This window comes from Mus musculus, chromosome X, assembly GCF_000001635.26.
Source record: "Mus musculus strain C57BL/6J chromosome X, GRCm38.p6 C57BL/6J".
Taxonomy (NCBI): Eukaryota; Metazoa; Chordata; class Mammalia; order Rodentia; family Muridae; genus Mus; species Mus musculus.
Window position 1 is genome coordinate 111,667,031 of NC_000086.7, and position 24,643 is coordinate 111,691,673.

General features: G+C 33.7%; 1 protein-coding gene across 2 annotated transcripts in view; it reads right to left on the reverse strand.

The window, feature by feature from the left end:
* Hdx (highly divergent homeobox) overlaps positions 1-24,643 on the reverse strand; it is a 121,876-nt gene that overhangs the window by 91,827 nt on the left and 5,406 nt on the right. The window contains exon 2 of one of the 2 annotated variants that reach the window (NM_001080549.2): positions 4,313-4,459. The exons of the other annotated variant lie outside the window; for it this stretch is intronic. Within the exon in view, the coding sequence (NP_001074018.1) occupies positions 4,313-4,459 (147 nt within the window). The remainder of the gene's footprint in view (positions 1-4,312; positions 4,460-24,643) is intronic. 2 annotated transcript variants of the gene reach the window in all.

The window sequence follows — 24,643 nt, forward strand, 5'->3', positions numbered from 1 at the left end:
AACCCCAATGTGAAACCATATTAGTAGGTTAAAGAAACAGCACCATTAGCCCATTTCAGAGGCTGAACCATTGATCAATGTTAGTAAGATTTTCAAGTCAAGTTTTCAGTTTGTTTCCCAAATAATTTCTATAGCAGCCCTGTGAAGTGCTGTTTCTAAGTAGACTCTTTAATTATCCTTCTTGGAGTTTTAGAGCATTAATGGATATTTAAGTGGTATACAGTAGGTATTCTTAGTTGAAAGCAAACCAGTATTAAAATTTAGACTTATTTTTAATACATCACTATTAAAATAGAAAAAAATCTGGGTTATGTATATGTGCTTGGTTATATGGTTACTAAATAAAATAACATGAGCAGAGAAGAATGTCACACTTGTCACGTTGGCTACATGCTCAAGGCAATTACTTTTTTAAATCTTGGAAATTGGCCTTTGTTTATCTGTTGGTTCACAAACTTGTAAATTTCCTTTATAAAAGGTGTCTAGCACATGCTAGCCTAGTTAGCCAAGGACAGTATTGAAATTATGATCCCCCCGGCTTTATCTTTTTACAGGGGTTTACCACATCACCCAACTTATGTGGTGATGAAGAGAGAACCCAGGGCTCATTACATGCTAGGCAAGTAGTCTATCAGCTGAACTATATTTCTAGCCCAATTATTAAAAGAATCAATATATTAATTGCACTTATGCATCTGAGATACTTTTAAATTACATACTAGAGTACTATTATTGTTTATTAGCTTAGATGTATGATTTATATTTCTTTTAAGTCAGAGTATCATATAACCAGACTGTTCATGAGTTTATTATAAGGCACAGGATGAGCACAAATTTCTAAATAAACTGTTTCCATCTTCCATATGTTAATGTCACAGGTGTATATAACTATGCCTTGCTACTTCGAGCTGGTGATTTAAAATTAAAACTATCAGTACAGACAGTAAAAATGTTTCACAGATGATTGAAATAAAATACTTGGGGTAAATTTTGTGGGAGCATTATAATCTTAGAAGAAAAACAATTCACCTAATATTAGCAGTAACGTTCGTATTTCAGTTCTGAAGAATTCTCATTGTACACTTAATGCTTATGTTTTTTGAGACAGGCTCACATGCCAGCCAGGATGGCCTCAACATGTTATGTACCCACAGGTGGCCTTGATTTCCCAAGTCCTCCCTGCCCTTTTCTCCCAAGTGCTAGGATTACAGGTGTGCCTCCAAGCGAACCTGATTTTAGAGTGCCTACTTAAAAAAAAAATACTAGGTCTCAATGGTATATAAAGAATTATAGGCAACTGATTAAACCTGGAAGCAGCAGAGGTAGTCTTCCCTAGGGAAGAACTGGACATTGATTGTCCAGGGCCAGAGTTCTAGAAACATACATACAAGTAAAACTATACAGACTGAACAGGTTATAGTCAGGAATATATATGCATATACATAATTGTATGCATGCAATAACAAGTGCAAAAAGAAGCCATGAATTTGAAGGAGAATGGGGAGGCATATATGGGAGGACATGGAGGGAGGACAAAGAAGAAAGAACTGTGACTGTATTACTGTATATTAACATTTTAATCAATCATCTTACTAATATAATCAACTTTACAGTTGTCTGGTTTATAAACACTTAGAATATTCAAACAACCTTAAAGATTTATTTATTTTTGTGGAGGGTATTTTCTGCAGATTTCATATTTTGTAAAACATTGGGATTTATTTTAATGCTTTTGTATGGCAATATCTGTTTTCTTATATTTTTGGTTGTGAGCCTACCCTTTTAACGGCTGAGCCATCTCTCCAGCCCAATATCTGTTTTCTTAAATCTTCAAAGTTAATACTTTTTTGTGCAGCTTCCTTTTTGACACAGGGTTGGACTATGTGGACAGGGTGGTCTTGAATTTGTAGGGACTCTCCTACCTCTGCCTCCGCTATGCTGCAGTTCTTTTTGTGCACCACCACACCCAGCTCAACAGTGCATTGAATAAGCCATAAAGTGTTTTAAAAAATTACAACACTCTTGATCCAGAAGGGGGAACATAAAAACAACATAATGAAATTCATTAAGTATAATTGACATATGCTAATAAACTCTTAATAAGAAATCACTAAACAATGAAAAAAAACTAAGAGTACAATTATTTTCCAAGTTTCCTATCAAAGAAAACAACAAAAATATGCACTTAAGAAACACTTCTTCCTAAAATGTTGTAAATAAAGAAAATTCATTGAGGGCTACAAAAATTAAACCTTACCCAAATCTGCTCAGATATAAGATCTAAAACTTAGCAATGCTTATCAGATATAAATGTCCACTCCTTGTAAATGCCTCATTCATCAAAAGGAAAATGAAAAACATGTCAGACAAACTAGGATAATGAGAATCAAAGATGATGATCTAGCAAGCCGAGTCTTCATAGGAAAAAAGAAAGGAAAATGTTTGAATTGCCAATATTTGGAGGTCATAAAATTCTCTTGCAGTTCAGTCTTTTACATTTACTACCTCTAAATTTCTTTTTTTCAGTACAGAGATATTTAATATCATCAGCATTTTATAACCATTACCACTACTTAATGTCAGAACATTTTTTCTTCAGTTTTGAGGGGTTAGCACACAAAAGAATGGGTCTCATTACAGCCTTTTCATACTTCCCTGTTCTAAACCACTTCACCTTTTTCTATATCTCAATGTTCTCTTGTCCATTTACTTCATAGTGATTCTTTTTACTTGGAGGTTTTAGTCAGCCTTTTAAGCTCACTTTATATACAGAGTAAATAATATAATACTTAAAATTCTTCAGAAAAAAACCAGTAACATAATAAAAATGATAAAGATCTCTCTCAAGTGGGATGCATAAATAGCAAAATACGGGGGAGATTGTAGATTTAAAAACGTACAACCTGCTATGCTGAGCCTTTGTCTGAGTGGAAAAAGAATGAATATTATGTTGGGATGTAGAGTTGAAATACTGAGTTTGTGTACGACTGATAATTTCCTGGAATGAAGAAAATTGATTGCTTTACACAAGTCCTTATATCTATACAATATTATAGTCACAATACTACATTCTAAGAATTGAAACCTATTACTATCATTGCTTTAGATTTTCACTCCATGAGAAGTAGAAATATATTTCCATATTCAAATATAATAGTAGTAGTTATAAGGGGAAGAATTTAATAATAAATTTGAAATATAAAAGATGGTCCACATTTCAGCTGCCTGGGAAGATGATTTACTTCAAAGTAATGATGAGACAAAGGGGGGGAAGTCCAAGGAATTAGCAGTTGGAAAAGAGTTTATTTGTATACAGTACAATCTCCTCAACTTGAAATATTTTATTATTTTTAATTTAAATGGTGCAGTTAGAGCTACCAAAAGGAGATAGTTGTAGTTTTTATAGAAATGTGAATCTGATAGTTGATCTTAGACAATACTTACCCTATAATTCATGGCATTATCTCATATTTGAAAGTGAATAAATTCTTAAGTTCTTAAGAAATAATTTTGAAACCTCTCTATCTAAAGATCGTCTCGAGTGTCTTTGAAGGTACAATTGTACAGCAAAATAAACTTGAAAAAACATATATCCCTCTTTTCTCAAAATTAGTCTAGTGAATGTCATGGACAGGAAAGTTGTTAATCTTTGAATCAGTAGGGTTCCACACCAAAAGGATTTGCAGAATGTTTAAATAAACATGAAAAGACCGATGCATCCAATAAAATCAGTCACTAGTTCTGCTAGATTTATCACTTGCCTCCTCTCTATTATCTCATTGCTGTTCAGGAATGTGGAGTAGCTTTGATTTTATTTACACAGAATAAGAATGGTTGCAATAATTTCTTCCTTTGGGATTCCCTGTATCATACTTGCTAACCATTAAATATATACATTTTACTTAGAAAGAAAATATATCCGTAAAACCAATTGTACTTTCCTGAAAAGAGAAACTCTCAAATCTTAAATGTGTGAGGAAAAGTTCTAAATATAACAACAAAAAAGATAGGTAATTGTAATTGCTTCAGAAAAATCTCTGTTTCACTAATCATGTTATTGATATTTATTAGTTCAAAGATCTATGTAAGAGATATGTTCATACTGCAAGGGTTTTAGTGTTTTCAAGGTATTTATAAAAATAAATAGATACTAGGTGGGTTTTTCTTTTTATCAAAATAGTATTTTTACATCAGGGAAATGAAGCTGTGTATAAAGTTAGGACTTCATACCCTGAATAGTTTTTTCTTATAGTAAGCAAATATCATTTGTAATAAAAAGCTATAAATTCAAGTGCAAGACCTCAATACTTACCCTGACTACACTGAAGTCCAGCTTAGTCTCCTGTGCACACTGTAATATGAGCTGAAAGCAATTTTTACTTTGATTTGTCATTCCATTTTCATAATAACGCTGTAAAATCCTTTGTTGCTCTACAGTAAATACAGAACGTAGATTCATCTAAAAATAAAAGAAGATACTCTGAAAATTGGAATAAAAATGTGGTAGGTGTAGATTTTGAACACTTGTTTTTTGATACAATTTCAGTGTTTCTAAGTGCACAATTTATGTAAATTAATTAATCCTCAGTAATGGGCAGTAATTTGTGTGATAAAGGGAGACAGCTTCCCCTTGAAAAATATATACAAATATTTAATTTGCTTGGAAAAGCACAAATTTCAAAGACAGTAAAGTAACATAGAAAACAAAAAAGAGAAAAGAGTCAAGCTCTTATCTGGTTAGTGTCAGTACATGGGGAAAAACGGTTTTCACGGAAATAAATATTTATGGCTAGTAAAGCCAGAGATGGTGTTAGCCATACGCAGTCAATTATCAACAGGGACACTCACTGTTCTATGTCAAGAAAAGCATCTGGCATATGTCTTAACAGTCAGAAGCTGTGCTCAGAAACAAAGGGGACTCTTCCCCCCCCCTCATTCTGAGTTAAAAAGAATTTTTTATCATATATTTAAAAACCTGTCTTTTTAAATTTTTGTTTGTTTTGATTTTGCTCTAGTACAGGCTGGCCTCCAATCCTTATTTTCCTGCCTCTACCAAATGCTACAATTACAAGGGTTCACAAACACCCTCGGCTCAACAAAACATTTCATTAAGGATCAGAAACAAAAAGAAGGGATTAATAACCATGAAAGTGCTGTTGCTGTATGTAATGCTATCCAAAATAATTATTTTAATAACTATAGTAGCTAAATGGAAATTCAAACTGAGTATAACTTACTAAAGCCACGTGGAAACGCTGTCTTTTTAAATTAAATTGACACCATCAACAGTAGACAATGTAAATTTACTTTCCCTGATAATGGACAAGATGTTTACTAAAAAGGGCTAAGAATTTTGTGTATTGCCTAAGAAAATGTCAGGTCAAAAACTATCTTTAAAGGATGAATTATAGTAGTGCATTTTTAAAAAAGAGCATTTGTAATTTGATTAAGGGAATTTCGGATTTCTGTTAAAAATTTGGCACATAGAATTTCTTGAGGAAGTCATTCCTCAAAATTAGAAAACTGCCACAACAAAAATACCATCAGTCAAATTAAACATTTTCCCTAGTATACAGTATATTGAAACAGTCAAGGTTTAATATGGAAATACAACTTATTTCCCCCTGCTCTCAATACTTATAATATTAAATCCACCCAATAAAAATTAATGAATCATAAAGTCTAACCATATTCTACAGTATGTTATTGGGTTTGATTTTTTTTATTTTTTAAACTTTGCTCATTGCTCACACAAACCCTTCTCTAACTGCTAAGAGATATGATTAAAGGAAATTAACTGTAGGAGAGGCCACAGGAGAAATGAATGTAGAGTTTCTTTCAGGAACATCCAGAAATAAAGACCTCCATTAACTTTCTGAAGGAGAGTACCGAGGATGCTCAGTAATGTGAATGTCAACTTGACCAAGCACTCAAGGATGATTGCAACAGTAGGTAGGGACAGTATCCATCAAATCAATTTGTACTATTATGGGTTCCAACTCTCAGAGTTTACCCTAAATGGTTCAACCACAATCAGAAGAAGATGCAGAAGATAGATGGAAGTCAAATACCTGAAATACCACATCCAATTTAGAAGCAAGGTATCCTGGAATGGATTCTGAGGGTGGCAAAGTCAAATTATGAATGCATAATTAGGAAAATCACTCTGATCCTTTCCTATACAGCTGCATCAACAGTAAAATCCTACACTGCAGGATGCAGTTGATACCCAAGTGTGAGCATACCTCCCTAGAAATATAGGATAAACTATCTTCCTATTGGCTGGCTACAATCACTACACTTACATTATAAAGAACAGCTGGACTTCTCCACTGATAACTAATATACAAATGCAAGTGACTGAACACCAAACACATCTGTAGAAATGATAAGGACTTTTAAAGTCTTACCCTTAAATTCGGCACTAACAGCAAAAAGATACTTTGCTGAAAGGAGCTGTTTTCCTTTTAAGCTACTAAATAACTCATCTGAATAAGATGCCATTATTTTTACCCATCATAGCTATGTTTGTCTATATTAAATGAACACACAGCCAAAATTGGTAATTACTTACAAAGCAATAATCAGAAATATCTCTTTTAAAATAATCTATGTAAAAAACAAAATGGCATGCCATTGGTTCCATGGAATCAGTCATTGGATTTGCATGGAAAGAAGTTCTGAATTGAGTAACTAATTATTGAAATCACAGACCATTTAGCCTTGCCTCAAGATTCTCTAGTTTCATATTCTATGCATCGCCTCATCCACCCAACACACACCAGATCATTGGAATAAGACAGCCTGTATGCTACTTAAGCTGATCTGCTTACTATTCAGCAAGTCACCTAATTTCCTTGAGCATACTCTTCCTGGCCTGTAAAATGCTGGGCTGCACAATTTGACTTGCCTACTAATTAATCTCAGTTCCTACAACACAGAAATTTGAGTTCACTTTTCTCAAATTCTCAACAACATAATTTGTATTGTTAATATAAATAAGTCCTTAAATTATTAATTTCAAGAATCAAATTTCTCATGTTCTTTTTAGCTTCAAGATTCAGTGTTTTAATAAGGACCCCAAGCTAATGAGAAAAGATAAATTATGCTCAGTATATAATATCCAAACCACCAAAGCAATGACTAAATATTTAAAATTTGTTGCTTTAGGCATACATCTTCTAAAAATGACTGCCTCCTTAGATATTCCTAATACCCAAGACTGTGTATTCAGGTGGAAATATTCCAAATAAATCCTGATATCATACTGCTTTTACATATTTGATGCCATATTTAACTCACACTTTAAAGTCCAATGTTTAAATAATGTTTTCGCTGCTTAACTTATCTGAAAATTCATTAAAAACTATTCACTCTTTGAAACTTTTATAAATGAGATGACCAGACAAATCTATCTCTAATTCAGATATAAAACATTTTTAGTATTCAAATTTTGAGTTTTAGGTCAGCCATTGGTGTTTTGTTTACAAAATGGAGTCAGGACTAATAAAAGCCACATACATCTTCAACAAATATGTCTGTATTAGCATTGTCCTCTTTACCCATTACTGTTATTCAGTTTTAAATTTCATACAGCAAAACTCATTCTTTAGAAAGTATTGTTATAGTAAGGCAAATGTATATGGTCATAAATCTATGGTGGCAGTCAAAATATAAAATATTTCAAGCCCTCCCAAATATTTTTTTACACTTTTTTTACACTACCTCTTTGTAATCAATGCCTTCAGCAACCCCAGTTTGTGTCACCCACTAAGAATTCGAAATATATGACATCGGACTGCACGGTCTTCTGAGCTTTGCTCTTTTCATTCGGCATACTGTATGTCAGACTAATTTGTGTTTTCAATAGTTTGCTCTTTTCTTTCAGAGGTTTATTTCATTATGTGAATATACCTTCCTTAAAATATTCCTTTCCTGATGAATATCTGGGTTCTTCCATGTTCTTGGCAATTATAAACAAAGTGGCTAAGAAAATGTATGTGCAATTTTATGCATATAAGTAAGTGTTCACTTCTTTTGCATAAATACCTAGGAATGGTATTGCTGAGTCATATGCTTAAGTGTCTAAGTTATATGCTTTCAAATGCAATATTCAATGAAAGGTTGCATTACTTCATTTCCTCATATGCATTTGTTACAGCCAAGACTATTGAAAAAGTGGTTGAAAATGTGTGATTTATGAATAACTATGGTTCCATTACTTTGTATTTTTCCCATCATTCATGATGTTGAACAAGCGTATACACTCTTTTGCCATCTATGTATCTTGTTTAATATTTTAAAGTTTTAAAGTACTAATTCAAAAAGTGATATCAAATAGAAAGGCAGCACTTAAGGTACTACTTCTGATAAAGCATATATAATTCAGTATATATAATGAACACTGAAAACTGCTTTTGATTTTAAAAATACCTGAAGTACTTGGGAAATATTTGAACAAGATACTTATATAAACAGGATAGGTGGGATGGTGTAGGGGATCTTGGAGGAGTTGTGGGATGGGAAAGCATAATCAGAATATATTTTATCAAAAAAATATATGTTCAAATTAAAATTTTTACAGTACAACTTTGAGAGTGAGTGAGGGGCTGGGGCCTGAGAGGAGATAAAGGGAGGGAATGTGGGAGAGGTTGTCAGGACAGGGAAGGGGGAAATAATGTAAAGATATTTTAGTTAACATTTCAAAATATATTCCACAGATTAGTGATTTTAACTTTGATGACATTTATTTCCCCTTTTATTGACTCTGCTTTTTATATTAGTTTTGCTTGAGTTAGACTATTCTATACCCAATAACTTTTCATACAATTTTGGGCATTAAGTTTGGAATCCTGCTGTGATTGTATCTGTGATTATACTGAATCTATAGATCAGGTCAATGAAATTCATTATCTTAGCATTATCATGTTTCTTAATTCATTAATGTATTTAGTTACATGTTGATTTCTGGTTTTTCAACATACAGATCAAACACTTGTAATGTCAAAACTATACAAGCATATTTTTTTTTATTTGCCAGTACGGTGTTATAGTAAATTTCATTCATTTTTAAAATTTCCAGTTGTTCTTTGCTATTTTATTGGTACACCGTTGTTTGCTGTGTTGAGTTTGCAGTTGAAGACGTGACACAGTTCACATATTACTTGCAGAAGACTTTTATTTTGTGCTTGGTACCTTTCTAACTTATACCATCCACACAGATAGGCTTACTTCTTGGTACCTTTCTAACTTGCACCAACCACACACATAGGCTTACTTCTTCTTTTCCAATATGTATGTCTTTTAGTTCTCTATCTTTACTTATTACACTGGCTGGGAACTACAGCATGGTTTTGTTTTTGTTTTTTTACTTAATAAGTATAATATTTCACCCTTGTGCTTAATTTCAGAAGCAAAGATTAAGTCTTTTACCATTAAGTACAATATTATTTGTAAATTTATCAATATTACCCTTATTAGGTTAATAAGAATGTCTTGTATTTTCGCTAAATGGAACACCATCAACAGCATCAGTAGGTGATTAATTTTTCCATGTTTTTGCATATCTATTGAGATGACAGTATTTTTTGCTCTCTAATATTTTTACATGGTAAATTATGTTATTTGATTTTGAAATGGTAAAACTAACTCCATTCCTAGCATAAACCCCAGTTGTGGTACATACATTTGATTTTATATATCATTGAGTTGACTTATAAATATTTCTATCACCACTTTTGAGTCTTATATTTTGGGGGATATTTCTGGTTCTCTTGTGTTATATTTAGCATTGCTACTATGCTAATGAGTAACAAAATAGATTTTCTATATATATTCTAAAAGACATTACATATAACTGCTATATTTCATTTTAAATATTTGTTTAAAATTTCCAAATACAACTATAGAGGGTCAGCAAGATAACTCTGCGGATAAAGGTCCTCGACAACAAGCCTAATGATGACTTAGATCCCCAGCATCCACACTGAAAAATATCCCTCAGCTTCCACATAGGTACACACACATACACACAGACACACACACACACACACACACACACACACACACACACACACACATGTTAAAAATAAAACCATGGTTGCCATCCCTGTGAAGTGTTAAACTGCAAATCATTTTCCTATATTATCTAAATGATCGAAGTTTGAGTGAGTTTTGGCCCTCTGTGTTTTTCAGGGAATTGGTTCATTTAATCTAAATTGCTGAATTCCAAAGCGTGAATTTATTCCATTTCCTTTCAACTTGTCTAATGACTATAGAGTCTGCAGTGATTTATCCTTTTCCTTCTTAGTATTGGTAATGTGTTTCTTTCCTCTTTCTTTTGAGCTTGGCAATAAGTTTATCACTTATATTGATCTGAAATAACTAGTTTTTCACTTCATTGATTTTTGTCAAAGTTTTTCTGTCTTCATTTACATTTATGTTTAATTTCTGCTCTAACTATTTACTGTTTGCTCTTCCCTTCACTCTGGTTTGTTTGGATTCAATTTACACTTAAAACAGATTCTTAGGGAAGATCTTATACCATTGTTTTGAGATACATTTTCACAAATATAAGCAATTACCATTATACATTTCAATTTCTAATAAGTACTTCATTCATGGTCTGCAAATTGTGGTAATAATTTAAAGTTACCCTTCAGGTTACAGTACTTTCAAAGTCCCTTTATTTATAGTCTAGTTAAAATGTTTAAGTATTATATTTCTTGCTATTGATTTCTACTTGTGAAAATGGAGAATATACTTTGAGTTACATAAAAAGGGCCAAACTTAACCATATATAGTCAGTCATTTCTCTAAATGCTGATTTCTTTCCAAGTCTGCTTTGTTTTGTTCATTTCCAAAATTCTTTTTAGAGTTTTAATTTTTATGTACTCCCTCTTGCTAAATGTTCCATGTACAGTTAAAGGACTATGTATTCTACTGTTGCATGAATGTTTCTGAAAATGTCAGTTGATTACATTGGCTCATGTATTGTTTGAGCTTTCTATATACTTACTGATTTTTCTGACTATCTTTTAAATCCGTTATTGAAAGAATGAAGTCTTCAAGTATAGATGATATTTTTTTCTTTTTTTATTTATATCAGGTTTGGCTTTATGTATTTTAAAAATCTGTTTTTCAGCACATGGACATTTGAGAATTGTTATATATTTTGGCATACTGAACTTTTATTCAATAAGTCATTTTCTATAGGCAATCTATATTCCTTGTGTTTTTCCTTGGTTTGCATTCAACTAAGCTTGATGTTAATCTATATAATTCAGGGTTTTTTTTTTTTAATAGTATGTCTGTGTCTCAATATAACATTTTCTGTCGTTTTACTTCTAATCTGTTACTATAATATAAAGTGGATCCTTTTTATAAAGCAGATAATTTAAGTCTTTTTAATTTGTTTGTTTTAATTTGGGGAGTTTTGGGTTTGTTTATTTGTTTGTTTGTTGAGACAGGCTTTCTCTATGTGTAGGCCTGGTTGTCATGGAACTCACTCTATAGACCAGACTGGCCTCCAACTCACAGATAAGTGGGCCTCTTTCTCCCAAGTTTAAGGCATGTGCCGCCACCACGTGGTAAGCAATCAATGTCTTTAGAATTATTAGAACACTGGTATTAAATATACTGAGATAATTAGACTAATATATATTACTTAATTAATCATTAACTCTGACATTTTGTTCTTTGATACCTCCTTTGCCACTTGTTGATTTATTTATTTAAAAACATGGAATCATGTAATTTAACAGTTGGTTAATGTATGTATGTTTTTCCTCTCATGCTGGCTTCAAAACCACATATAAGAGAGGGTTGAATTTATGAAATTCCTAGCCAAATGGATGGACCTGGAGGGCATCATCCTGAGTGAGGTAACACATTCACAAAGAAACTCACACAATATGTACTCACTGATAAGTGGATATTAGCCCCAAACCTAGGATACCCAAGATATAAGATACAATTTGCTAAACACATGAAACTCAAGAAGAATGAAGACTGAAGTGTGGACACTATGCCCCTCCTTAGAATTGGGAACAAAACACCCATGGAAGGAGTTACAGAGACAAAGTTTGGAGCTGAGATGAAAGGATGGACCATGTAGAGACTGCCATATCCAGGGATCCACCCCATAATCAGCATCCAAACGCTGACACCATTGCATACACTAGCAAGATTTTATTGAAAGGACCCAGATGTAGCTGTCTCTTGTGAGACTATGCCGGGGCCTAGCAAACACAGAAGTGGATGCTCACAGTCAGCTAATGGATGGATCACAGGGCTCCCAATGGAGGAGCTAGAGAAAGTACCCAAGGAGCTAAAGGGATCTGCAACCCTATAGGTAGAACAACATTATGAACTAACCAGTACCCCGAAGCTCTTGACTCTAGCTGCATATATATCAAAAGATGGCCTAGTCGGCCATCACTGGAAAGAGAGGCCCATTGGACTTGCAAACTTTATATGCCCCAGTACAGGGGAACGCCAGGGCCAAAAAGGGGGAGTGGGTGGGCAGGGGAGTGGGGGTGGGTGGGTATGGGGGACTTTTGGTATAGCATTGGAAATGTAAATGAGCTAAATACCTAATAAAAAATGGAAAAAAAAAAGAGAGGGTGACACTGAACTCCAGTTCTTCTTGAATCTACCCCTCAGGTACTCAGGCTGTAGGTGTGGGCAACCATTCCAAGGATTTTTCCAATTTATTTGGAATCATTTTAATAGTTTTTCATTTATGTTTAATTCATCAGGTTTCTGGCTACAAGCCTATATACATTTATATATAGTATAGCCTTTTCTCAAAGATAGCATGTTGACTTCTTAAATACTTTCTTTTCTGTTTCATATATTTCTGCCTTTAAATGTTACTTTTTTTCCCAGGTAGTTGGTGTAATGTTTTCTTTCCCAAAATTTAGAGATCTCTCAAATATTTCATTTACTGATTTTCAGATTCACTGTATTATGACCAGAGAATATCCTTTCTAGAAGTTTTTTTGTTTGTTTTGTTTTATTGATTTTTGACAGTTTGATATCCTTAAATATGATCCATGTTGATGAGATTTCTATGAGCACCTTAATATTACATGTATTTTGTTATTGTTTTTATACTAATCAACTAAGTTAAGCTGAGAGTGCCACTTAAGTCTTTAAAAAGTAGTTGATTTTTGACTCTATATTTGTAGCAAATACTAAGAAAAGGTATTCCTCTCTTAGAATACAAGTGTCATTGTTTCTTTTTTATGTTTTTGTTCCAAATTTTAGAGTGCTATTATTTGATACGAATTGTTTAAGCATTTTATATTTTAATTAATTGATCCCTTTATTTAAAAGAATGGCCGTCTTCTTCATCCCTAGTAATATTTTTTCCTTTTTAATTATTTTTTGTTGGGTGGGGGAAGTGTTTTGAAACGGGGTTTCTCTGTGTAGCCCTGGCTGTCCTGGAAGTCCCTCTGTTAACCAAGCTGGCTTCAAACTCAGAAATCCACCTGCCTCTGCCTCCCAAGAACTGGGATTAAAGGTGTGCGCCACCACTGCCTGGCTCCTTTTTTAATTCGCATATGATATATTGATATAATATAGCTTTCTTCTCACGGTATATTTTTGCATTCACTTATATATGTCTGTGTCTTTGTGTTTAAAGTTACTTGTAGGCAGTTTATGCCTTTTAGATGGCCTATTTTGACAGTTTTTAATTGACATAAACATCAATATGGTTGAGTTTAAGTGTTTAATATGCTTAATTGTTCCCTATTTGTCTATTTGTCCAACCCATTCTTTGTCTTTATTAATATTTTTGTATTTATTATTTATTCTTCATCTTAAGTTTTTGTATTCATTAAATGTTTTTGTGATTCTAACTTATTGGTCATCACACTTTGCTCCTTTGAGTTAACTTTTTGGACACAGTGGTATACATGTGGAACTTATTGCCTTATTAAGTTATATGATACTATTTCACACAAAAGTATCTTCCAATGATATCCTTTAATTTCTTCTCTCACTAGCCTTTATTTCGTTGCTAAATAATGCTGTCTTATTACATTTTAAAGCTTTCAATAAATTTTCATTAAAAATTAAGGAGTGGTTTTTTAATATGATTTTTTAAATAGAAAAGATCTTTCATTTTTTTCACCCACATATGTACTATTTCTAGTATTATTTTTACTATTATAAACTCCATATTTCAATTTGCCTTCATTTTCTTCTTCTCTAAAAAGAACTTTAATAATCTTGATAGAGTACACCTGCTGCTGGAATGTTTTTGAAATATTTCTCTCTTTCATAAGTGAACTACATTTATTTTGCTTTGACATTTTTGATAAAGAATTTGGGTTTTTTTTTTTTTTCGCAAAACAGACTCTCATGTATTCCAGGATAACCTTGGACTCAGTCTGTAGCCAGACTCTTTTTGTCACCAAGAACTAGATTTCATTACACTTGTATTTATTTATTTATTTTCTTGTCTTTAGCGTTTACGAGTTTTTTAAAGTTCTCTCTCTCTCTCTCTCTCTCTCTCTCTCTCTCTCTGTCTCCCTCCCTCCCTCCTGCTCTCTCTCTCTCATTCTCACTCTCTCCTTCATTCATTCCCTTCCTCTTTACCTCTCTGCCCCACTCTCCATGTGCCTGGAGAGTAGAGGAAAGCTCTCTAGAGTTGGTTCTCTCCTGCCACCTTGTGGGATCCAAAAACAGGTGGTCAGGCCTGTGCACAAGACCAACCAGCTAAGTCATCTTAGTGGCTTTGTTGTCTGGCTTTTTAAAGACAGTTTCACGTAAGATCAGCAGGATCTCAAATTTGCTTGGTATTGGAGGCTGACGTTGAACTTCATATCCTCTTGCCTATATCTCCTGAAAACAGGAATTAAAAATATGCTACACCACATATGGTTTATGCAGTACTGAAAATTGCACACATTACTCTATTAAGTAAGCTGCATCCCCAGAACTAAGATTATTCTTAGTTTAAGTGCTTAAAAGGTGTGGCTTCACTGTTTCCATCTTTTTTTTCAATGAGGTACCTCACTCTTACTTCCCTGTATATAAAGTATAGCCCGCACCCCCTTTTCTGCTTTTAGTATTTTCTGTCCCTCTGTATTTTAGCAATTGGATAATTCAAAATGCTGACATCACACCCAACCTTCATGTCATGTAGTCTTCCATTTCTAGAATTTCAAAACAAACCATTAAAAATAGCTTCCATTTGTCTCATCCTACTGCTTCTTAATCTTCATAAACATATCTCATGTGATAACAACAGTGGTTTAATTAGTCTTCTAGACCTATCTTTCTTCCTGAAGGTGCCTTAATTATTTCCTCTTTGAAATGTGAAGGATACATCTTCCTGTTTCTGTGTATTCTAATGTACTGAATCTTCAGTTAATTCTATATACAGTGCACATTATTGTTGGCTAATGGATATATCTGTAGTCTTTAGGTATGTTCAGGCTTTGCTAGGAAAAATATTTAAGTTATTTGAACGTAGTTTGAAGAACTGAGGTTGGCAAATCTAAAATTGCTTTTATTCTAGAATTAATTTGCTACATTACCGAGACAAAGTCTTTTGAGGACCCTCCTAAAAGTATCATGCAATGGGGGCTTTCCAATTTGGTTAGGAGGAACATTAATTATTATTGATCCTGTGCGAGTGAACACTTATTTATGTAATTATATTTAATAGACCATGTCACATGTAGTCCAAATTGTCCTTGAATGTGTTATGTAGCAAAGAATGGTCTTAAGTTCCTGCTCTTCCTACCTTTACTTCCCAAGTGCAGGGATCATTGGTGCTGCCATACCTGCCTCTTTTTTTTTTTAATATTTTTTTATTATGTATTTTCCTCAATTACATTTCCAATGCTATCCCAAAAGTCCCCCACACCCTCCCCCCCACTTCCCTACCCACCCATTCCCACTTTTTGGCCCTGGTGTTCCCCTGTACTGGGGCATATAAAGTTTGTGTGTCCAATGGGCCTCTCTTTCCAGTGATGGCCGACTAGGCCATCTTTTGATACATATGCAGCTAGAGTCAAGAGCCTCTTATGTGAACTTTGAAGACAGTTTGGCCTGTTGATTTCTAGTGATGTTTTTCTCCTCTCTGTCCTCGGTAGCTTGTTCACTTGAGCTGATCAGTATTCAACTTAAAGATTTGAACAATCTTTCTATAGATATCTTGAGATCTATGTGTGATAACCTCCCCTGTGCAGGACTCATGTCTATATTCCTTTGTCCTTCAAAGGTACCTAAACTGTTATCCTTAACTCTATAAACTATGTCTCCTTATCTCAAAGATACTAGGATGCTTGGGTTGCTTTTCTTTGGCCTATCATTTAAATGTTCCCTAGGCAATGAGTTGGAATGATCTAAGAACTCATTTTGTTAGTTGTTGTTCTATCAGAAATCATTGTCCTGGCCTGCCTTTTGTCATAGGCCTGAAGTCCATTAATTCTTATATTGTTATGTTTGTTTTTACACATTTAAGATGAAAGTCTGTATCTTGTTGCTGTTAATTCATCATGGCTGAGAGCAGAAAATTCAGGTGGCCTTTTAGGGTAGAGTTTAGGAGTTAAGACATCTTTGCATTCAATGGGCTTAACTCTAGTTTCACAGTCTTGGAACAGATAACTGAACTCTTGGTCCTGAACATCCTCAAATGGATAGTGGGGATATAAAAAATGTCTCATGATGAGTCTTCTCCACTAAAATAACTGCTAAGTTATAATGTTCTATGTAAATGCCATTTCTCAAACTTTAAATTTTTATTTATTTGTTTGTTTGTTTATTGATTTCTCTGTATAGCCCCAACTGTCCTGGAAGTAGCTCCATAAACCAGACCAGCTAACTAAGAGATCCATTTGCATTTGCCTCCCATGTCATGGAGTTAAATGCATATGTCATCATGATTAGGAATAATTTAACAAATATTACTCCATTCCTATACCATTTGCATAAAACTTCAAACAAAGGAAATATAGTATTATACCATAGTAACAAAAGAAAGAATGATCCTATTCTTCCTATTTGTAAGAGTTTAATTTTTAAAATATCAAAGAATGCAAAAATGTTTAGTACAAAAATATCGAACATAAAAGGATATCATAATAAAACAGGCTAAATTTCATTTAGGAAAACTTGAATAAATATATAGTAATTAATTGGCATTTCAATGTTAAATCTGAACATGTGTGAATACTTATTATTGTAAATCTATTCTCAAATTTGTATCTTTTGGGTATCATTTACATGTAAAATTCTCCTCAACCGAAACTGTTTTACTTAGCTTATTTTACTATTAACTTACAAGAATTACAGATGTTGTAAAAAAAATATGTACAAAGTCTACTAATGGGTATCTGACATATTCTAATAGCATGAAAATATATTCATTATCTGTTTATTGAACTACAATTTACTGACATGACCTATACACATCTCTTGCCTTTTTTTAGAAATATAATTGGTTCTGTCATTTATGAGACAGGAGATATTATAAACAATCCTACTGCATGAGTTCCTCAAAGCGTCTACTGACCTCATCTAAAAAAATCTTAAATGTATAATTATTCATGTTTACCAGATTCACAAAGTTAAATTTAGATTCATCATGGCATAGAAACACATTGCAACATAATTTCATGTATACATGACCCACAAAAATATATGAAAACATACATAATTGATACAGAGATACCCACATACACATGTATAGCTACACTTATAATATTTGAGTCTTTTTGTTTGGGGGAAGACAAAGTCTCACTCTGCAGCCCAGACTGGCCTAGAACTCAATATATATTATCACAGTCTAGCTCCAAATCCATGGTAATACTCAAGCATTAACCTCCTGAGTACTGGGATTACCAACATGAGCCACCATGTCCAGCTCTAATATTTAAATTCTAATGAACTTAGAAAATGTTTGTATCAAAGGGGGAAAATGTTTCAGCAAGTAAGTACCCGGGATCTCAGAATGTTTCATTGATAATAATTTATCAGCTTTTAAGATACTTGCATTTATTATGTGTTAATGATACAATTAGACTGTCTATAAACTATAACAGCATTTTATATATTTGGATGACAAAATTCATATTATTACAAAAAAGAGAAAGATCAGTTTCAAACAGATACTCCAGCACAAGGCAAAACCATAAATAAGGCTTCAGGAGTAATTTCCCTGTATCTTTAACTCTGATTTCATATAACAAATCTACAGTCCATCCACATATAGAATATAGGGATATCACTAATATCTTGAGGTCCATAGTTACCCCTGATGAACTAATCAAGCACTGTGATTTATATATCTTTCATCACTAAATTATGGTTCTTTATGTATTGTTGTCTCTAAACAAACTATGCAAGGAAAGCCTTTCTTCCTGGTAGTATACTGATAGTATGTTCTTAACCATTCTTTCTCAATTTTTTTAATCACTATAACTCCATCCAATTTCTCTTCTTACCTTCTCTACTCCCAGAAGAAATGTTTATTGGTGGATAAAATTTGTTTTAAGATTAATGTATTATTTCTTTCTTTAAACATTCTTTTACTATTTCTTTTTTTTCCATTTTTTATTAGGTATTTAGCTCATTTACATTTCCAATGCTATACCAAAAGTCCCCCATACCCACCCACCCCCCTTGAATCAGATTTGCTTTAAAGGTAGTTTTGTTTTGATAGGAAGACCTAGACTATCCAATTTTTTTACTCCTTATTTCTTATATCTCCTGTTTCTGATTTTTATATCATTCTACAAAAATCCTAGGGAGGAAAACTTTTCAGTACACAAGCTTTAGGGCATAGGACAAGTCCCTTGAAGCACGCCATCTAGTGGTGCATAAGTAACAGTGTATAAGCATTCAGATACATAGAAGATAAACAATATACAAACAGACACAATTTTTACCTAAATACTGGAAACATATTTATTTCCATCAAAGAAAAAAGAATTCAAACTGTCGTTAAAGAGTTAAATTTTTACAGCCATTATAAATACATTATGGAGGTTCCTCGAAAAATTAAAATTAGAACTCATGTATGATCCAATAATGTCATTACTGAGTATATATTCAAGGAAATGAAATTAATCTATGCACTTATGTGTCCTTATAGAAACAGTCACAGTAGCGAAGATATGGTGAACTCAATCTGAGTGTCCATAAATGGTTGTATAAAGAAAGGGAGTGCGGTATATATACATGCAACTAAGCCTTAAAACAGAAGGAAACCTTGTCATTTGCAACAACATAAGATAGAACTGGGGGACATTCTGCTAAGTAAAATAAGCCAAGAATAGGAAAAAGCAAGATTACATGATTTTGTTTATATATAGAATACAAAGAAAAAAAAAAAGGATGAACTCATCAAATCCGAGTAGAACAATGCTTGTCAGGGGTTGGGGTTGGAGAGATTGTGGATAGATATTGGTGAAAGCATACAAGCATTCAATTAGATAAAAGGAGTGATTTCCAGAGATCTATTGTGTAGCATGACTATAGTTAATCGTAATGGATTGTTTACTTTAAAAGTGATAAAAGAATAGATTACAAATGTCTTCAGAACAAAACCCATAATAAGTATTTAAGGTAATATGTATGTTAATTAGCTTGATTTAGCCATTCTATTATGTGCATATATTAGAACATAACATTGGCTAGACACTGTATACACCTTTAATATCAGAATCTTGGAGGGATTAAGACAAGAGGACCATAAGCTATAGTTTAATCTAGGCTACACAGAAAGATTGTGTTTCTATAAATATTTGTAGGTCATAAATATATAATTACATATATAATTTTTATCATTTAAGTAACACATAATTATCCTTATACATATTTTTAACAAACTGAGAAAACATTGGATTACTTAAGAGCCTTATAAGAGAACAATTCTGAATTCAATACCCACAGGAGAAGAAACCACTTCTTTTCTGTTTGTTTGCTTGTTTGTTGTGTATTTCTCATGCTTAGGCTGTGTAGCCAAGGATGATCTTGAATGTCTGTTCCTCCATTCTCTGCCTCTCACATGCCTAAATTAGTCACATGCCAATAGGCCTAGTTTGATGTGATACTAAATACCCAATCTAGGGCCTGATCTAGGGCCTGATCAATGCTAGGCAACCACTCCACCAACTGAGCTACATCCTTATCCCTAAAGACATTTGTTCAGTGTCTATTTGAAAGAGACAATGTGTAGTGGCTATTCCTGGTTGTTAACTTGAATATATCTGGAATGAACTACAATACACCACCAGTGGTCACCAGTGACCCTAACCTGGAGGCTAAGAGATAGAACTTTCTGACCTGGATCTTGGTATGGAGATCTTGAGGCATAGTGGCTATGGATTCCAGAAGATTAAGACAGGGAGATCTCTGAGTTCAAGGTCATCTTGGATTAAAGGTGTGGTGGCACACACCTATAATCTGGGCTACACCTTCTGCTGGAGACCATATAAGGACATTGGAAGAAGGAAGTCTCTCTCTCTTTCCTTCGCCTGCTTGCCATGTGGGACTGAGCAACTGTTAGATCCTTGGACTTCCATTCACAGCTGCTACTGACCATTGTTGGGAATTGGACTGCAGACTGTAAGTCATCAATAAATTCCTTTACTATATAGAGACTATCCATAAGTTCTGTGACTCTAGAGAACCCTGACTAATACAGAAGTTGGTACCAGTAACATCCCTCCATGGCCTCTGCATCAGCTCCTGCTTCCTGACCTGCTTGAGTTCCAGTTCTGACTTCCTTTGGTGATAAACAGCAGTATGGAAGTGTAAGCTGAATAAACCCTTTCCTCCCCAACTTGCTTCTTGGTCATGATGTTTGTGCAGGAATAGAAACCCTGACTAAGACACAACCAAAACATGATCTTTCCTAAACTGACAAAAATTTCTTTGAGTGTAGGAGATATTCTACCTTAAGATGCTCAATTCTTACTACATCAAATGTCTTTCTATAGTTTACAACTGCATACCCATATACATCTTTCTCTGTGTTGTGTATATACACATGGCAATTTCTTTTATGATTAGTGTACAAAAACTTCTAAATTTTAAAAAATCATATTTTTCAGATATTTGAAAGTAAGTCATTGGACTTACTGCAGTATCTACAAATCTCAGTTTTAAAGATACTGTCCTATATCAAGCATGTAAAATTAAAATAGAGCATGAACATTATTGCCAATTTATAATCATGTATGTATTTAAAGAATAACGGCCGGGCATGGTGGCACACTCCTGTAATCCCAGCACTCAGGAGGCAGAGGCAGGTGGATTTCTGAGTTTGAGGCCAACCTGGTGTACAAAGTGAGCTCCAGGACAGCCAGGGCTATACAGAGAAACCCTGTCTTGAAAAACAAAAAAACAAAACAAAAACAAAAGAATAGCATTAACTCCTAATGTATTTTTTGGCATTTTCTCTTGGCTAATCTTAGCATATAGATATGAATAACAGTAGGGAAGATTACACAGCTGACATGCTTTTGACTCTTTCATTATAATTTTATTCTTTTGTGGCAATCAGAACAGATCTGAATCTTTAGAATAAACTATCCATAGTCTGATCCTGACCACATATAGCAAATGCTTTTCTATCATTCATATTTAATGCAGGTAAAAGGATTAAAGTATATATTTTATGTTTAGAACATTAATGTGCTATGCTTTTGAACATATATTTTGTTGTAATAATTGTGTGTGAGAGTGCATGCATTTGTGAATCTATGTGCATGCTTGTGTGCCAGTGAGTTTGCATGTATGCGTGCATGTGTATGTATGTGTGTGTGTGTGTGTGTGTGTGTGTGTGTGTGTGTGTGTGTATGTGTATATGTGTGTGTGTGTCTGTTGTTTTAATTTCTGAAACAGAATCTTGTTAGATAGTCCAAGCAATTATTGAACTCACAATCCTGTTTCAGTCTCAAGTGCTGGGGCTACCGTTGTGAGCCCTCATGTCGAGTTTGAAAAAGAGTCTAAAACAAATTTTGAAAAGGTCAAGAGAGTCTAAGTAATAATGTTTTTCAGTATAATATTTATACTTCTATGGAAAACAGAAGGTTAGAAAGTGGGCAATAAGTGCTGGGGCGGGTCCAGTTGATACAGCATCCTGAAGAAAGGCTTTACAGAAGCTTGAAGAGTTGACCTGCAATTGGTATTTTGTATGGATACATAGTTTTAGTAATTTACTAAAATAATAGACTCATAGTTTAAAACTTAGAAATAACTTTATATCATAATAAATATAATAATCTGGTATCATCAGTAAAGTGAAGATCAGAGATAGAAAAACATATTTCAGAACTTGTTTTACCAAAATAATTCACATCATAAGCTCTTTTATGTCTAGATTATTTTGTCAAAACTGAGGGTATTATATAACATAAAGTATTTAAATAAATATTTTTATATATCCTAAAAGACAATCTTGAGTAAATTTGTTAAAGCTCTTCTAATAAAGTGGGGAGAAACCCACCCTGGAAAGCTTTAATAGAAATTTATCCTGTCACAGTTCAGAAGATTGGCACTCTACAATATGGATGTTGGGGTTCCATTTAAAGAGATGGCTTAATTCCTGGAACGTTACATTGTAAAAGTAAATTAAGATTGCAGGTGGAATTAAGATTGGTAGTCAGCAACCATAAATAAAATTATTCCACATTATTTGAGTGGGCTAAATGTGATGATCACCAGGGACCTTAAACATGAAGATGGAACCATAATAGCTTCAAGAATGGTAAAATGTCAGAGTCCTAATAAAACATTGTCAGCTCTAAGACAGATAGAAGAAGTCTATAAGACAAGAAATGTGGGTAAATTCCAACACCTGGGAGGAGCAAGGATATGGATTCTTCACCTAGAATTCCCAAAATAGAAATTCTATTGACAAAAGTATTTTAATATAGCGAGAATCATTTGATAATTATCACTTTCATAACACAATGCATTTATGTTATTATTTTTGTTTGTCGAAAGGCAAGATTATTCTAAGAAGCCAGCTTTGGCTTCAGATTTGTGATTCTTCTGCCTGTCTCACAAGTGCTGAGGTTATAGTATTTCACAATGCCAAATTTATGTTATTGTAAACCACTAATTTTATGGTACTATACCCCAGCAACAAACAGAAAAATGGTTTAGCTGCCCCATTGCGTAGTGCTATCAGCTCCTGCACATCTATCTATATGCTTTTTGTGACTCTCTGTTGATTGTGCCAATGAGTCACGTATAATGACAAGTATCATTTCAAATGTGAGGCCAATGCTATCATCAAAGTAAGTGGATTCATCTAGACTCAACAATTTGATTTATTATATAATTATAGCTCTCCTAATGAAACAGTATCAGCTTCATGATGGAAGGAAGGTTATAAAAATCAGTCCCTTGTGAGACTAGGCCGGGGCCTAGCAAACACCGAAGTGGATGCTCACAGTCAACTATTGGATGGATCACAGGGCCCCCAACGGAGGAGCTAGAGAAAGTATCCAAGGAGCTAAAGAGATCTGCAACCCTATCGGAGGAACAACATTATGAACTAACCAGTACCCCAGAGCTCTTGACTCTAGCTGCATATGTATCAAAAGATGACCTAGTCGGCCATCACTGGAAAGAGAGGCCCATTGGACTTGCAAACTTTATATGCCCCAGTACAGGGGAATGCCAGGGCCAAAAAATGGGAATGGGTGGGTAGGGGAGTTGTGGGGAGGGACTTTTGGGATAGCATTGGAAATGTAATTGAAGAAAATACATAATAAAAAAAATCAGTCAGGTAATAGACAACAGAAAATACTTTGATTTCATATTTCTTTACATTTATGAAAGTGGACAGAAAATTCAATTTTTGTCTATGATCACCAGCTTTCAAAAGTCTAGGTAGTGAAGAAATTTTGACTTTGGTTTCCAATATCGTTTCTTAGATGTTAATGTGATAGAGATCACCTGGGGGATCTTGCTAAAATACAGATGATGAGCAGGTTATCTGGGCAGGTCAGAAATTTTCAGTTTCTGAGTCCTTCCCATGTGATGGTCATGCTTCTATTCCACAGAGCATTCTTTGACTATCAAAGATTTAATAGATGCAAATACACCAAACCTAATCAGAAAAGTCAATTTACTGATAAATGATTTAATGTTGCTAGAGGTAAGTCTGAAGTGTTTTTTTTCTTCTAACTAGAAATGATGCAGACACAGACTTTTTCAATATATTCATGATTGTAACATTATTTGTCAGTATTAAATATAAGAGTGGGGATTCTAAATAAAATATATAGCATATATTAAAAATAACACAAGTGGTTATGCTGTTGTCTTAGGAGAGATGAGTCAAGACTGAAGACTCAGACATCTACTCTAATACTTCCCACTAATGTAGAACATATTTCTTTTTTCACATTTTACAGTCTCCTAGGTCTCTACCAATCATACTCTTTTGTGAAGATTTTGACACGGAAAGTTGTTAATCTATGAAAGGGCAAAGCTACTTTGAAGGTAGGTCGCAGATAATTACTTTCTAAAATGTTACAGCTAGTCCATCATAAAATACACAAAAGGTAGATCCAGCTAACCAAATAGCAAAGTATTAAAGCAATAAATTAGTGTAGTTGAAAGCACATAATCTTGTAATACAATGTTCCATAAAACTCAGTGA